General features: G+C 38.2%; 1 protein-coding gene across 2 annotated transcripts in view; it reads left to right on the top strand.

Annotated features, from left to right (window-relative positions):
- The first annotated feature begins 2,535 nt into the window (after nt 1–2,535).
- RUNDC3B (RUN domain containing 3B) overlaps nt 2,536–16,298 on the top strand; it is a 44,823-nt gene continuing 31,060 nt past the window's right edge. Inside the window, exons 1-4 of one of the 2 annotated variants that reach the window (XM_085566395.1) lie at nt 2,536–2,856; nt 9,264–9,379; nt 13,388–13,521; nt 15,643–15,728. In XM_085566395.1, the coding sequence (XP_085422521.1) occupies nt 2,753–2,856; nt 9,264–9,379; nt 13,388–13,521; nt 15,643–15,728 (440 nt within the window). In that variant the 5' untranslated portion in view covers nt 2,536–2,752. The remainder of the gene's footprint in view (nt 2,857–9,263; nt 9,380–13,387; nt 13,522–15,642; nt 15,729–16,298) is intronic. The other variant, XM_021551740.3, reaches the window with a different exon arrangement.

The following is a 16,298-nucleotide window of genomic DNA, read 5'->3' on the forward strand; positions in this document are numbered from 1 at the left end:
ACTAAAACTTATAAATATTAAAACCTAAGGCTTGGTCCAAGTAGATAAGTCTAATTTAATCTTAAATCTCTTTCAAGTATAAAAAACAAAAACTTGCAGTTTCTGGGGAAAAGGTGAAGAGAGAAGATACTTCTGTTTTTGTTATATGTGGAAAAGTTCTCCTGGGTTTTTTTTGGTTAAATATTAGTAATTATCCAGTATGTTTATCATCAGTTCAAGAACAGCAAACCTGGCAGCTGAAATTGCTCATCTGCAGAGATTAAATCTACTTCAGCCTTAGCTTGAATTTAATTGACAGTTTACTCAATCTGCACAAATCTCTTAACAGAAGCTACTGAAACAACAGGCCTTAAAAAAACTCTGAGAAGAGAAGGAAACCTGAAGACAGGCTTTTAATCTTTGAGAGGCAACAAGTAACATGTGCAGCATTTCCCTTTGATAGTTTGAAAGAAAAAGTAAAGAACAACAGTTTGTTTCAATCTTGTACTAGTAAAGTCACCTAAAATGAATTTTAAAAAGTTTTATTCTTGATTCCAATGTAGAAAGGATATCTTCCTTCAGATTTACCTGTGCCTCTATGTCTTTATTTTGTTTCTGGAGCAGAGAGGAAGAGAGGCAGAAACACAATAATGAACTATCTTATAGTGAATTTGAATGCTAATATACTTGGGGAAGAAAAACACTCAAGCAAAGAAGCAGCTTTACTTTAGAGAAGGCAAAACAGTTTCCTTACCATTTCATATCAAATCCAATGAAGATAAAGACTAGATCAAATTTACTCAGTTACATATTGACTGAGGTGAGAATACAGCATATGTACATATACAGTATACATATACAGTCATATATGATGATCTTGGAAGTTTTGCTAAGTGGTAATACTTGAATTAATTTATGAGCTATCTTCTGATGAAAAAAAGTTTATATGCTACTATGTTTGAAAAAATAGCCATCTGTATGGTAATCTACTTTTCAAACTTCTTATGTCAACAAAATTCCTCTTCATGTAACACAATTGTGCTGGACACACTTCTAGTTTGATAGGATCTGTTAGAAATAGCTTCATATCTACAAAGGATATTCACCAAAGAAACCATAATCTAATGGGGATTTGCATGTCAGTAAACAGAAATTTTAATGTTTCATTAATAGAAATGGGTAGGTTGGAGTTTAACAGAAACATTTAGGAGTATTATGTGCAAACTCAGTAAAAGGAAGAGTTGTGCCAAAATTTATTTCACCATTCGCCCTCATTGCAAACAGATAAAGTTGGTAAATCAAACAAAATTATTCTCTTAGGCTGAAAGGGAACTTCCTCCCATAAAGGAAGCAAATCAAATTAATCCATACCGTTTCACACCTCCCCAACTAACCAGCCAAATCTACTCCTTCACAGCCACAAACCACAATTAGTTTACTGCTAGGTTTTCTTCTGCAGTGAGATAAGTAAAAGATAATTTGTTCACTGTAGTATGCTTGCTTACTTTAGTTTGCATAAGAATATACTGTGGTATGTTAACCTAATTTGTTTTGCATAAGATAGTAGCTAAGAATGTACTAGTGTGTCTTTGAAATGCTTATTTGCTTACAAGGTGATAAGGAGGTTGAGATTACAGTCCTGGGTGTGTGTGTATCTAGTCTGCTTGCTGTATCTCAAAAGAAGAGACTTAGAAGCTATCACAACGACCAGACTCAGACTACATCTGGAGAGTCACGCCTGCAAGGAGAAGGGGGGGGGATAAAAGGAAGGTTGGGACAGAACATTTTTGCGCGCCGTTGGTGGAGCAGGAGACTCCCCGGCCGCCCAGCGCTGAATTTTGCCTGCCTTACTCGCTTGCTAATTTTAAATAAAATTGCTTTATTGAATTAAGACACTTCAAATTGCCGTGTCACAATTTATAACATGCAGTGCTTTGTCTTCCCGTCTTCCAGTGACATGAACGTCATGCAATTCTGTATCGTGATGCCAAGGCAAAGCGCTACAGCCAGGGCTCTTCCAAGCACGCCTTAGTTAAGAGCTGGGTCACCTGCAGTTTGGTGGCAAAGTGCATTCCCACAAGCTGTAAAGCTGATCTATTTCATGAAGCATTGTCCAGCACTGCAACAGAGCCCAGGGAGGTGATGGAGTCATGACCTGGAGGCGCTCAGGAACCGATGTGGCACTTAGCGGCACCTAGCTGACATAGCGGTGCTCAGTGAAAGGTCGGACTCGTCGGTCTCAGAGGTTTTTTCCAACCTTGTGATTATATGATCCAAATGAACGGCTGACAGCATTTGAAACTCAGAAAGCTACAGCCAGGGAAGTTCCCACATCGCCAAAGGGCTCAGAAGGGGCAGAACTGGTAACAATCAAAGGAAGACCGCAACTTTACGGACGCTCGGAGAGCCGCAGGGTCCTCCGGGGCTCCGGCCTCAGGCGCGGCTCCCGCGGGAGGCGCGCGCCGCCGGCGGCGCGGCCCCGCGCGCTGATTGGCTGGCGGCGCCGGCGCTCTGCGGCGCCGTGGCCGCCCGGCTGCCGGGAGCGGGGGGGCCGAGCCGCCCCCGCCGCGGGCGCCCCGCGCATCCGCGCCCGACCCGCCGCTGCCGCGGGCGCGCCGGGACCGGCAGCGGGAGGAGCACGGGGGCCTCCTCATCCGCTTCCTTCTCGTCCGCGTGCGGCGGCGGCGGCAGGCGCAGCATCCTGGAGAGCGGGAGGCCGGGAACAAAGGCTCCGCGCCAGCCCCGGCGGCTCCACCTGCCCTGCCCAGCGGAGATGGCGTCCCTCGGCTTAGGGGGCCTCAACGTCTCCGCCCGCAGGAAGAGCGTCCCGTCCCGCAACGCCGCGGTGGAGAGGCGGAACTTGATCACGGTGTGCAGGTGAGCCCCGGGCCGGGGCCCGCGGGGCCCGTCCCGCCCCCGCTCCGCACAGGTGGGCCGGGGGCAGCAGCGCGGGGTCGGCCCCGCCGCAGCCCTGTCCGGGGCAGGGGGGCCGGTGCCGGCTCCCGCGGGGGCAGAGCAGCCTCCTCCATCCATCCTGACTCAGCTCCCGGGAGCACTGGCGGGGGCAGGGGCTCACCGGGCATGCCGCTGCTGCGGGGCGTCGAACGGCCTCTCTGGAAGCGGGGGACTGGCGGGTTTGCTCCCCGCACCGTGCTTGCGCTCTCGGCGGCGCGGGAGCCGGGCAGGGCAGGATGAGCGCTGGACTCGTGCGGGCACAGCTCTGCAGCTGCCCTTCCTCTGCCGCGGGCCCGGGCCGGAGTTCGTGCGGTGAGCTTTGGAGTTAATGGGATGGGTCCGGGGGAAGAGCTTCGGGCCGCTGCCCGTGTGCTCCTCCTGCGAGCGCGCCGGTGCCGCAGGACCATCCCGGAGAGGCTGCGCTCCGGGATATTTTTATCTACGAAATCTAGATCAGGAAATCTGCAGTACTAGAGCTACTGTATTCAAATTTTCTTTCTCTCGTTTTTTTTTTTTTTTAATTTTATTTTATTTTAAAGGATCTTAGTGCTGAGCTTACGCAAGCTTAGTAGCAGATCTATGACGTTCCATTTAAGCGTTTCCACTGCTGTCAGTGTGGAATTCATGCAGCATTTCCAGGTGTGCAGCAGTAACGTCATGGCAAACTTTTAATACATGGATGTGCTGGTAGCAATGGCTCCATTCGGTCGTTTGTTTCAGTTGCTCAATTTTGAAGTTACTAAAGTAATTCGAATAATAGCTCAACAGATTCATGAGGGTTATGATATAGTTTTAGTTCCTGCAAATCTTTACTAAAGTGACAGGACAACTATTAGATGATTTTGTACCATCATCACTTAATGCTGCAGCAGGATTTTTAAAAACCCATACACGGTCGTATTTCCTATTTTTTTTTTTCTTTTATGGTATACTGTTAGCAGGTTTTACAAAGTGTGACTTTATCATTCATATCATGAATTTGCTTCAGTATTCCTTCAAATCATAGTATATGTGTTTGAGTAGCATCAGTACTATTCTGTCTTTTCCTGGGCTTGTATGCTTATCTCTGCTCCTACCCGTGAAAAAGATACACAACAAAAAAAATTTAAACAAAGTTTTTTATCAAACCTGCTGAAGTAGCTTAAATAATAGAAATAGAAATAGAAATTTTCACTGTTGTTGCAGATATTGCCAGTCCATGTGCTCTGGAAAACACTGTTTTTATCAAGTAATCACACAATTGTACAGGATATAAACAGTCCTTTTTAAAGGAATATATTGTATTCTATAGAACTTGGGGTTTTTTTCTGCCTCCCACTTGAGAAGAACTTTTCTGTGCTCTGTGCTGTTACATTGGTTTTTTTGGTTTATTTGATGTCCTTGTCCTGAAGTTGAAGTGATGGTGTAATATATTTAAAAATGCTTAGAAATCTGAGGGAATTCACTTAAACACATATAAAACAAAGAGCTGCTGCAGAAACTGCTTGAGGTGTATTTTTATTATTTCCAGGAAAGAGACTTAATTTTGCTTTTCTTCACAAAACCTAAAGTTCTTCGTTTGTGAATACACATTAAAATTTGGAGAGAATGTTGAGGAGGAAGGATTTGCATTATTATGATGTATGTACATTGATTTATATTTTTGTTTTGCCAGTGTAAGAGTAAATGTTTAAAATATGTCTGTGCTTTACTGTAGTTATTGCACATTTTCTTTTATAGAAAAATGTTATTTGTTAGGAATAACCAAGTTTGTATTGAAAAGAGTAAAATATCCTTTCCTATCAGAATTCTCTGAAAATAAGAAATTGTTCTGGTAAAAAATAGCTCCAGTCAATTGATTCAATCAAATTTGGATGGTATGGGCTGTTCCCCAGTGAAGGGGAAAGATCACAAGGAAAATACTCATCTGAGTTACCATCTGTTAACAGTCTTTGATAATTTAATGAATTGTTTTTGTCAAAGCTTCAATTTAGCATATTTTTACTTAATAGCTTTACCACATGTTAAGGTTTTAATCTCTTCTTACAGTGATGATGTCTAACTCCTCCTGCAGATGTGGGTAGTTTCTTATATTTACAGTTTTGGAAGGAACAGGTTTTATTTTTCCACTTGTTTTAATGTAGTCTTTGATAAGATTCATGGATCAAAGATCCGTATAGATACAGAACAACTGAGACAGGTGTCAGAAGTGATGTTCATAGCTGAAACCCAGAATTTCTGTTAGCACAGACTCGAACAACTATTAGGAAATACGCTTTTAAAACGGTGATTTTGCTAATACATGTAAGATCTGTTGCAGTGACATTGTCTCCTAACTTAACTGTCTGGTTTCATGATTGCCATGTTTAGCATAAGGCATATTGTATTATAATCTTAGGGATTATTCTGTAATAATCATTTGAATTCTTTAAAATAGTGTTTTAATGACACTTCCCAAATTGCAAGCTAAATAATCATGAGAAAATCCTTTCAGTCATTTGAAAACTTAAAAATGCAGAATCCAACAAGGAAAAGGGACAGATTAATACATCAGTCTGATTTCCCACTTTTTTGCTTTTTGGTGAGAGACTTGTTGCTCTTTCGGAAATAAGCCTATGGGGCTTATTTGGCTTTGGTTTGGAGTTAGTTAAGAAATCTGGGAGACTTCTTGCCCATCTTGCAAAACAGTGGAACAACCTACCCTAAAAGGATTGGTTTAAGTCTTTCTTATTCAAGAATGTCTCCATTTTACATAATTCGTAAGGTTTTGTTAAGGTTGGGAGAATGCTACTCTTTCTACATCTTCATTTTGGCTCAAGCAAGAATGTATTTGTGACAGAAAATTATGTAATAATCCAAATCATCAGAGTTTGTTAAAGGTCATTTAGCAACATTGATATTGGAATCTCTCTAATGGCAGTTATTGTAGAAAAAAAAAAATTAACAGAAGTCAGGGAGTAAAAGTTGTTGCAGTAACACAATGGGAAGTGTTGGATAAAATACTTTTTTTAAAAAAAAAAAGTCTTGAAGCAACTGGTATAATAACAACAGAAGCTACATTACTCATCTGCTCTTACAGTCCACTTGGAAGTTAACCTCTGGTTGTAAGCAGACTGCTGCTCTGGGGTGCAGTGCTGCTGTGGCAGCCCAGTGGAGAAGAGATGGAGTGAGGCGGTGCTTGGGCTCTTTGCCCAGGTAGCAAGTGACAGGATGAGTTGAAAAAGCCTCAGGTTGCACAAGGGAGGTTTAGATTGGGTATTCAGTGAAATTTCTTGGTGGAAGGAGTGGTCAGCCATTGGAACAGAGTGCCCAGGGAAGTGGTAGGATCACCATGCCTGGAAGCGTTCCAAAAAAGTGTGGATGTGGCACTTGGGGACATGGTTTAGCATGGACTTGGCACTGTTAACGATTGGACTCCATGATCATAGAGGTCCTTTCCCACCTTGGAGATTCTGTGAAGATGGGAGCAATACAGGGAGCCAAGGGAACAGCTCTAGCTATTTGGACCTTTTTTCTTCATAGCTCTTGTGTTCTTCAGACCTGACCTTTTGTTTCTTGATTTTCAGTCTCCGTGTGGCTCCACATAATTGTGCAAGAGCGTAGAATTTCTGGTCTGGGGCCCCATACACTGGAAACCACTTCAATGATGGAGGAGAATTGCTTACTTAGTGTACAGTATAACTTAGTTACAGTATAACTTATTTTCAAAGGCATAACTTCTATATACCCTTAATCCTTTTTCCAGTATACATGGTAAACATGGTGAAGTGTGAATATCTAATATGCAGAACGCACTCATGACTTTAAACTTGCGCTTAAATATATGTTTGCCTCTTTGTAGTATTTGGAGAAAAAAAGATAACACACAAGTATTTGCCTAAGAGTATTTTTTTAAATATCAAAAGAATATTTCTAGTGAAACAAATTTTGCTTGGTAGTGCTGTTATCTTCCTGGATTATAGAAGTAAGTACATACTTGCACTCCCTGTAAGTTCTCCTAAAAGCAAATGTAACCCAACTTTACTATAAAGGTTTAGTTTTTTGGTGAAAGGGTAGACATGTGAAAATTAACATTTCTGACATTATGGCAGTAATAGGAGCACTTAAAAAGAACATTATTTGGATGATGAGCTCTTAGACTGTATTTTATAATCAGACCCTAGGTATATAAAACATTTTTGTTTCCTTAAATGCTAGATATTTTTTTCTTCAGTTGTGTTGCAGAATGCTTTAAAAATAAAAAGAAAATAAAGCTTATCTCTGATTTTTAGAAGTGTTGTGAAATTGCTCTTAAGTGTTTCTTCTTGAATATATCTCTATTTTTGAATAGGTACTCGATACAACATTAAGTAGTGAACTTTCAAGTATGACATTAAATACAGGAAAAATAGACGTAGCTTTATATTGTACTCTACTTGATTTTGCATTTTATGGATGATCCTATCTTATGAGTTTTATGATGATATTCCTGTATACAGGGCATTACATCACACTGCTAACTCACTGTCTATCTTGTGTATGGATCTGTGAGTGATGTGCTGCACTGTATCTTTTTCAGACCTGCATGGTGTGGGAGGACTCATCCTGTTACAGTTAATATTAGCTTAGTCATGGCATTGCTATAGGCATTTGTTTTTCAAAATGAAGGGTTTTTTCTTAATCAAAAATTTCTCAACTCTGATATAGCTTTGAGGAAGCAATAAGTTCTGCCATTAGAAGAGTTAATAGCAGTTGACTGGTGGGCATGAATGTCTCTCACTTACTCAAAATTGGTTTAAAATATGGAGTAGTTCAAAACTAAGTCATAATTTGGCACTGCAGGAGAAGCTTCCTCCTCCACCCTAATTCACTCCTAATTCTTGTTCTGCAAAAAACACTACAGCAATAGAAGCCTGCAGGAAAGGTAAAATAGGGAGTCTTTATTCAGAAGTTTACTGAGTAAAACATATAATTGAGTGGAAACTCTTGAGCTGTGTGCCAATTCAGTTTGAGCACATTAGTTTTGTGCATCAGAAGGCTGTGCTGACTCCACTAAAGAGACAGTTACATCTGTAGTACAGAGCATTTCAAAATAGTACCAGTGTAAGGAGCTTCATTCCAGCCCATGCCTATAATGCTGTGCTGCTTCTGCAACTGTGCCACAGAAGTGCTTTTGTTGAGATGCTGTAAAGGATATTTTTTATGAATGTATCCATATTTAAGAGTCACTTCTTCCCTTCTTTCCAGGACTGAAAATCTAGAACAGTTCATAATGAGCACCATAAAAAGTAGAACTGGCAAAACTGAGGAAGCCAGCACTCGCTCAGGTGTAGGATCTGGGAGGAGCAGGCAGAGTGAGAACATCTTGAGGTGGTACTGTTGACATTTGAGTGTTGTGAAAACTATCTCCTCAGGCTGCAGTATGGCTCTGTTAATACAAATAAGATTGTTGCAAAAAAGCATAATGAATCTGAAGCATTTACTACTTTTAAGAAATTTTTCTTGAAACTTGAAACTGGAAGAACAAGTTGAAGAAAGGAAAGTAATGGATAATGATAAAAATTATGAAGGTAGAAGAAAAATAAGTCTTTTGTCACATTTGTTGAGGTTTAAACTATCCTGTGAATAAGAATAAAAGTTTGTATAAATGTAGGAGTAACTAAACACAGCAAGCTGGCCAGCTGAGTAATTGCATCTTGTCTGCATTTTACAGTGAGTTGATTCAGCCTTTCCAATTTTAAATGTTGGATCATTGAAATTGAAAGCTTTTCTAACATAATAATGAAATAATATAGTGCTGAATAAGGATTACCCCCATTCACAGGGAAATCAGCCTAAGTGAATGCAGAGTTAATAATGCATAAAAATTAATTGTTTTATAATATGTCTAGATTATTTTTGCATTAGATGAGATTAAAGTGTTCTCATAATAGGATAAAGTTTGTATTTCTGATTATTGGACATGGATTTTGTGAATAAAAGGAGCACTGACAAAATGTCAAGCAAAAAATGTTTATGTTTAGGATTACAAAGAGAAACTGATGTTGGATGCTTTTGAGTGCTTGTTTTTCTTCAACTGCATTAAAATAGTTTAGAAAAGAGAAAAATAATTGACTCATTTCTGTGTGGAAAGGGTGGGGATTTTTGTTTTCTCTCTGTTTTTAAGGATTTATGCCTAAAACCAGCAATACCAATTGCACTTACATGCTGTATCTGAACATTCTGTGTGTGCCTGTTGATGTCACTGAACTTGATATCATCAAGGTGGATTCTGGTTCCTTGCTCTTTTGGTTTATACAAGTTATGGCCCTGCTATAGAGAACCACTAATTATTCATACAATTTATGATTGTCCCATATTTTTTGCTCTAGGTTTTCAGTCAAGACTCTGATTGACCGTTCCTGTTTTGAAACTATCGATGATACTTCCCCTGAATTTAATAATTTTGCAGCCATTCTGGAACAAATTCTAAGTCATCGACTGAAAGGTATGCTAATTAACTTCCTTATTGGTGATGATTTTGGCATGAGAATTTGTTTATACAAAAGCAATGTGCATCTGTACAGACAATGCTGAATGAAAGCAATGGCTTTCTTTGTGTGTCTGTCCTATTGCTGTTACCTTCCTGATTCTCTGCATTACTATGGAAAAGTGAAAGCAAGTATTTCTGTGAAACCTGTTTCCAATGATCTTGTTGGAAGCCTTCTGGGCTGGTAATTAAGCAAGTGAATGTTGCCATGGTGCTAAGCTCTGTCTGCTTTTCTGCTTTATGATAAGGCTATGTCCTAAGAGTCTAAAAGACAGTTATATTATCTGCTTCAGTAGGAGCTACAGAGCATATCTGGTGCTGCTCCCATTTCTTCCTCCCTTCCTTTTGTTGCCTTCTTTTCCAGATACTGTTTTTAGGTCCATCCATTCTATTGCCCCACCCCTTTAGGGAAGCTGTTTTTTCTGCTGGAATGTCCTGAAACAGATTACTTTTGAGAAAGGTCAGTTGTTGATTTCTTCTTGTATCAAGTCAGGTGTTCTAGTTGCAGGTAATGTCTGCTTGCATTTTCCAACTGTTCTAGAGGAAACTGTTTTGCTCAGAGAACAGAGTGTGCTTTAGCAGTAACAGCCACTAGCAGAGGACCTTGGAAAAGTCTTCTCTCAGTTCTGTATACAGTTTCTGAAATGATTTCAGGATTATGAAAAACATCATAATCATCTAAATATAGATGTGTAATATGACAATCTACTCATTTTCATACTTTTTAATATTCATAACCAAGCTTTGTGAACAATACTGTGTGTAGGCTGACATTTGAATAGCACAATTACTACCTGCTGTGGTTCTGTCAGAGGAGGTAAAAAATGGTGCACAGTATGGTAGAAACACAGGGTTTGTCACATTGTGACAAAAATTTTTGGACTGATTATGGGTACTTAGCAGCTTGACTCTGCAGGGAAATTGCTCTCTTTTCTCCTTCTCCTCCTCCTCCAGTTTCAGCAATATTTGTGCAAAAGTAATTGTAAATTTTTTTTTTTTTTTGTCAGCTTTCTTTTGCTTTGCAGTCTTTTATTCAGGACAGGCAGTACAGAGAAGAAGCCTTGACAAGCTGGCAAATGGAATTTGCAAGTAAAAAATAATTTCAAGTAAGAAACTGAGAAATTCAAATAGCTAAATTTTTGTTCCAGTCTTCCCCTTGTAATTGCTAGTATAGTTTTCTAAGTTTGCAGAGTTAAAATTACAGAAAAAGGCAGGAACTTGTGGATTGCGTTGCAAACTGAGAATGTTTTGATAATAAGCTAGTTGACTGCTTGTAATTTTTAAAGATTTTAAAATAATAAACCAAAAATTGAGATAAGAAATGTACTATGGCACTTAAAATTTTAAGAGGGTATGTATTCTACAACTTGGGACTTGAAAGAAATTGTATTTTATTGATGGAATTGACTAATGTATTCTGAATGTATACTTAGATAAAGAGCTTCATTGTATTGAAGCTGTCAGGATAATCTCATGGCAATGTAGCTAAACGGATGATCCAGATTTGAGAGTTTAAGTATATTACTTTAAGGCCATGACAAACCACAGTTCTTTCTGAGGAAAGAAGAAAAAAAAAAGAAAAAAAACCCCACTTACTTTATGTTATAAAGTATGAAGTTTGCTTTTATTAGAAAACTTTTACTGGTAACTCTTCTGTCATTATATTTAATGTATTTTTAAGGAGCAAAGCATAGTCTTGATGGAATATAGTGACTGTTTCTGTTTATTGGTTTCATACTTGATTAGGATCCAGACAACAAAAACCCAAACCCAAAATGGCAGGAAGAAGGATGGTTATTTTAAAGGGAAAAGAATTCAGCTACAGGGATTAGAATTTTGCACTTCTTCTAAAACCACTGCAATAAAAAATTCTGTAATAGTAGTTGTCCAAGCCTTATCTTAGGTGTTCTGGAAAAAATGGCTGTTGTAGAAACACAAGGACCATGTAAAATGGATTTTTGGTAGGTACCCAATCTGATGCTCCTGGTAGCAAAAGGGTCATGAAATAGCATTTTTTTATTTAACCACCATGAGTGGTTTTGTTGATTTGATTTTTTTATATTCACTCTTATTGAATAATTAAATTTTGGAAAGTTTTTAGAATGTCATCCAATCCAACCTCTTGCTCAAAGTAGGGCTGTCACAGATTACTCATGACATTGTCCAGTTGTAGTGAAAATGTCCATGATGTTTCTTAAACTCAGTGCAGTTTGCAGTTTTATTTCCCACTTTACTGCCCAACTTAGACTTTGCACTTAACCTTTTGTGGTTGTGTGGTGTTCACGCGGTAGTGAGCCAGACCGAGAAGTTGCACAGGCAGAAAACTGATGGCTTCCCCCATGAATGTGCTTTTTTTAGCCCAGCTGCTCATATTTTTAAGAATATTTTATGTATAAGTATTTGCTTAGTAGTAAAATGAGATTGATTGGCAGAAGCAAATTAGATCACACAACAGAGGTCTATAAATGCTGCTTTAATGTATCTGTTCATGTGATACAGAAGGCTTGGCACATATGACACCAAAATAGTTCCCAAAAGATAACATAATAAGCTATGGCACTACCTTACAGCTGCATGTACTGCCAACAAGTATCAGTCAGGAATAGGCCACTGTTGACATTAAAAGCAATCTGAATTGCCCTAAGGATGAGAATTTGAGCAAGCTGTATTAATTCTTCCTGCTTATGCCTTTTTTTTGTATTTTTAAAAGTCCTTTATCATGCTTTGAATTTAATAAATATATCTTTGGTGAAGGAAGCAGATGGACCACAAAATCGTGCACCTCTAGGAGAAGAACCTGCCACTTGAATTTCTTTAGCTCATAGGGGATAGATCTTTGACACTACTTTGGCTATGCTTGAAGCTAAGCCTAGTCATGTCAGATAAAAATGCGTATTTTGAATTTTACTTGCAGTATGTATGATTTGCAGTATCCCTTTAATATATGTTTTCTTAAAATCTGAGCTTGCTACAGAAAAAGCGTTAGAAGTCTTTCACATGCATTAGTAAAGTTTCATAAGTGCAATTCAAGACTTGAAATAAGAAAAAATTAGCTTAAAAAGAGCTCATTTTGTATGGGGACAAGTTCTTGCACACAGCGGTGCTGGCAGTCACCAGAGGGCAATATTAACCTTACTTGTTCCATACCTGTTTGCAGGTATGTCCAAAGTGAGGACTGTGCTTGCTGCTTCCTCTGAAAAACGGGTTGAGCTGTTGTGCTGCTGCTGAAATGTACATGGAGATGTTGCAAGTGCTATGTAGTTTTGCCTTTTGTTTTCTAAGTGCAATACATTGCAAACTGGAAAAAAATGTGAAGGATTTTGGTTGTAGTTCCAGAAGAGGTAATGATCTCCTCTATTATTTTCTCTCAGCTTCTGAGGGAATGTTCTCTGTATACGCAAAAGAAATTGTGATTGCAAAACTTTTTTGCTTATGCATCAGTTTCTCTTCAAATCGAAGTACATTTTGAAAGAATACAATCTGTTCCTGAAATAAAGATAACACTACCAAAGCAAAGTGGTATTTTATATTTTTAATTATATAATATTTTTAAGAATAACAATCTCTCTACTTGATTGTGTTAGTGAAATGTATATGCTGCCTATAGAAATAGCATAAATACTTCTTGCCTCATATTTTTAAGTCACAAGTTTGTGCTCTGTTGTGATGGAAGAATTCTGTGAAGGACTTGTGAGTATTATTTTAGCATAGTAACAAGAAAAAGCCCAAGAAAGTACACATATATACACAGAGCCTGCCCTAAACTTCTCTTTGTGCATCACTTTCAAAACAGGGAGAGCTGCATAATGCAACTTTTTTTACATCTATGAGTCAGTTTTCAGTTGGAATTCATGGACTTGTTTGTAGAAAATCCATTCAGTAAAGGCAGCATGTCGGGGAGTATTTAATTACATTTGTCTCCAATTAGCAGAGCAGATCTTGATGTATCTTGTATTTTGATTTAAGGTCAGATCACCTGGTTCGGCTATGAAAGCCCTCGTAGTTTCTGGGACTACATTCGCGTAGCATGCCGAAAGGTCTCACACAATTGCATCTGCAGCATTGAGAACATGGAGAATGTCAGTTCTTCTAGAGCTAAGGTAGGGAGGAGAAAGGCTAAAGTGACTCTTACTGCATTGCTATGACATTTCTGTACCCGTAAAAAACCATAGTACTTAGCTTGCTCTACACATCTTTTCATTGTTCGAAATATTTTTTTAAATTTATGTATTATACTGGTAAGTATTTGCTTTTAAAAGCCCCCACTTTTAAGCCCCCACTTTTAACTTGAAATGTGTTTTCTTTAAGATTGCTTTCTCAGTATGAAAAATTCTCAATTCAGTGATTGTGTTATGTTATGAAAGGATTGTCCTCGGGTTTTTTACTTTACGTAATATTTTGAAAACACAGTTTTTTAAGGGAAGTTAAATTCTTGTGGACATGCCTAAGAAATAGTGAAATTGTAGAAATTGGGTGATTTTTTTTTTCTTTCCCCTTCTAGTCATTTTACTTCATGTTGAATTTATGCACAGATAGAATAGGTGTGATCAGCTCTTAAGATTTATTTTATAGGTCTTTCTGAATTCTGATATTTTTAATAGATATGAATATTTAAATTCAGTAGATAAGATTATGCAAGTCTATTTTATGAAATATTTTTATAAATAAATAAAAACTTCCTATTACTCTGTGGAATGCTTTATCCCAAACAGTAGACAGACAACCTAATTTGTGCAGTGAGTAATTTGTGCAGTGAGTGTGGAGAACAGTGTTCATTTTATAGGGGAGTATTTTGAATATCTGGATATGAAAAGACAGCAAGCATGTTGACACAAATACCAATCATGTGCATCAGTTTGACTGGTGGTCCAAATAATAATTCCTCAGCCTGGAATCTGTCAGCAAGGATTTGCCAGTGCTAGTTGGCTCTGCTTTCACTAGAGATACGTAGGCTTTAGTCCATAACTAAGCAGCATCATCAGTTTCTTGACTTCAGTCACATTCTAAATAAATGCAACATAAAGGCAGCTATCCAGGTAAAAGTCCTTTTAATTTCAGTGGGATTTAATTTAATTTCTATGTTAAATTTTTTGCTGTGCTGTTAGTATTTATGAAAGCAATTTCATTTAGCATTTAATAGAATCATAGAATGGTTGGGGCTGAAAGAGATCTTGAAGACCATCTAGTTCCAATCCCCTTGCTGTGGGCAGAGACATCTTCCTACTCTCTTTTAGCTTGAATCTACTCCCGTTGTCCTGTCACTACATGCTCTTGTAAAAAGTCTCTCTCCATCTTTCTTGTAGGCTCCCTAGAAGGCCACAGTTAGGTCACCCTGAAGTAAAATTATAATCTGCTGTTGGTTCTGGTAGAATGTCTGTAGTGATATTCAGCAGTCTGTAGTGATATTAGATGCCAGTAAGCACCAAATATATTAAGCATAAAGGCATCTTACTACTTACCTAAGTGTTTGTAAGTTTATATGGCTTACAAGAAATGTTCCTGGTGTTCACAGAAGCACAGTCATAACTGTGGCATCCATTGAAATGTCTCCCTCTTGTAAACCACAATCCTGTGTGCCAGACCTGCAAACACAGCACAACATGCTTTCCTAAGGGCTATTTTTTCAAGTTACTGTTGTTGGTTATGGAACTGTTTGAGTGAAGTTTTGCATTTGGACTCTAAAAGATTTAGGCCTCTTGGATTTGATTTCCCGTCTGTGTTTTATGTGCATGTTCTATAATAATGTTATTACTGAGGGGAAAAAATATTGCACAACTCATTTTTTTATGTAAATCCCTCAAAGATTTGAATGAATACAGAGAATCACTTTGAAGGACAAGTTTCTGCCACTTTACTGGGGAAACAACTGGACGCTTCCAATACCATTGATTTTAAAATGTGAAGCTTTCTGACCTGATCTGCTGCCTCCCACATACATGAGCTTTTCAAAAGGCTGGAGCATATAATTAAAGAAAAAACCCTCCACTCTCTCCTTAAATTTTTGGATAACTTTATTTCACAATAAACTTTGTGTCTTTGTAAGAATGCATTTTTTATTTTCATTATTGCTGTAAAGAAGTACATCCTAGCAACTGTTTCTGTTTAATGGTAGTTTTGTTTATCAGTCATTTACTCAGGTAAACCAGTGGTATTAGTTTTCAGATTGTAAAACTGTGTCTTTCTGTAATGCTTAAATATTTGATACCTGTTTTGTCTTGCAGGGTCGAGCATGGATAAGAGTAGCACTTATGGAAAAACATTTGTCTGAATACATTTCCACAGCTCTGAGAGACTTCAAAACAACCAGGTCTACAAGAATTTTATTTTTGCAATATTTTAGTAAATGCTGTTTAAATGAGGGACTTGAGAGTGAATGGTGCACTTGATTTGTACAGTAAAGGATGTCATTAAGGAAAGACCTGTAACCTAGTGAAAGGCTGGTGTGGATGTGGTTTTAGTATGGGTAAAACTGCAAAATTGAAAATCTTTTTGTGATTTAAAAAATGTGGAAATAAGCCTGGTATTCTTGAAAAGTCAGAAGCAAAGAAAACCTCTCTGAAGTAGGAACTAAATCTGAAATTGTGGTGTAGTAAGGATAGATGTAGTATTCATTTCAAAATTGATAGAAAGCATAAGGACTCAATGAAAAATAATTCTTATAGAACTTCTTATGAAGAAAAAAAGAAGAGAATTCCAGCAACCTCTTGAGAGCTGTAGAGTAGCAGAATTAGTAATCAGGCATAGCTGGAATTCCTGATATAATAAGAAAAATGTATAACAGATTCTTGTTTTAACTTCTAATGATAAAATCAGGGATGAGAATATGTGATAGAGAATACTCTTGCAGTTTTGGACTGGTTGTAGATACTCTGATTAT

The sequence above is a fragment of the Lonchura striata genome, chromosome 2 (assembly GCF_050655825.1).
Source record: "Lonchura striata isolate lonStrDom1 chromosome 2, ASM5065582v1, whole genome shotgun sequence".
Taxonomy (NCBI): Eukaryota; Metazoa; Chordata; class Aves; order Passeriformes; family Estrildidae; genus Lonchura; species Lonchura striata.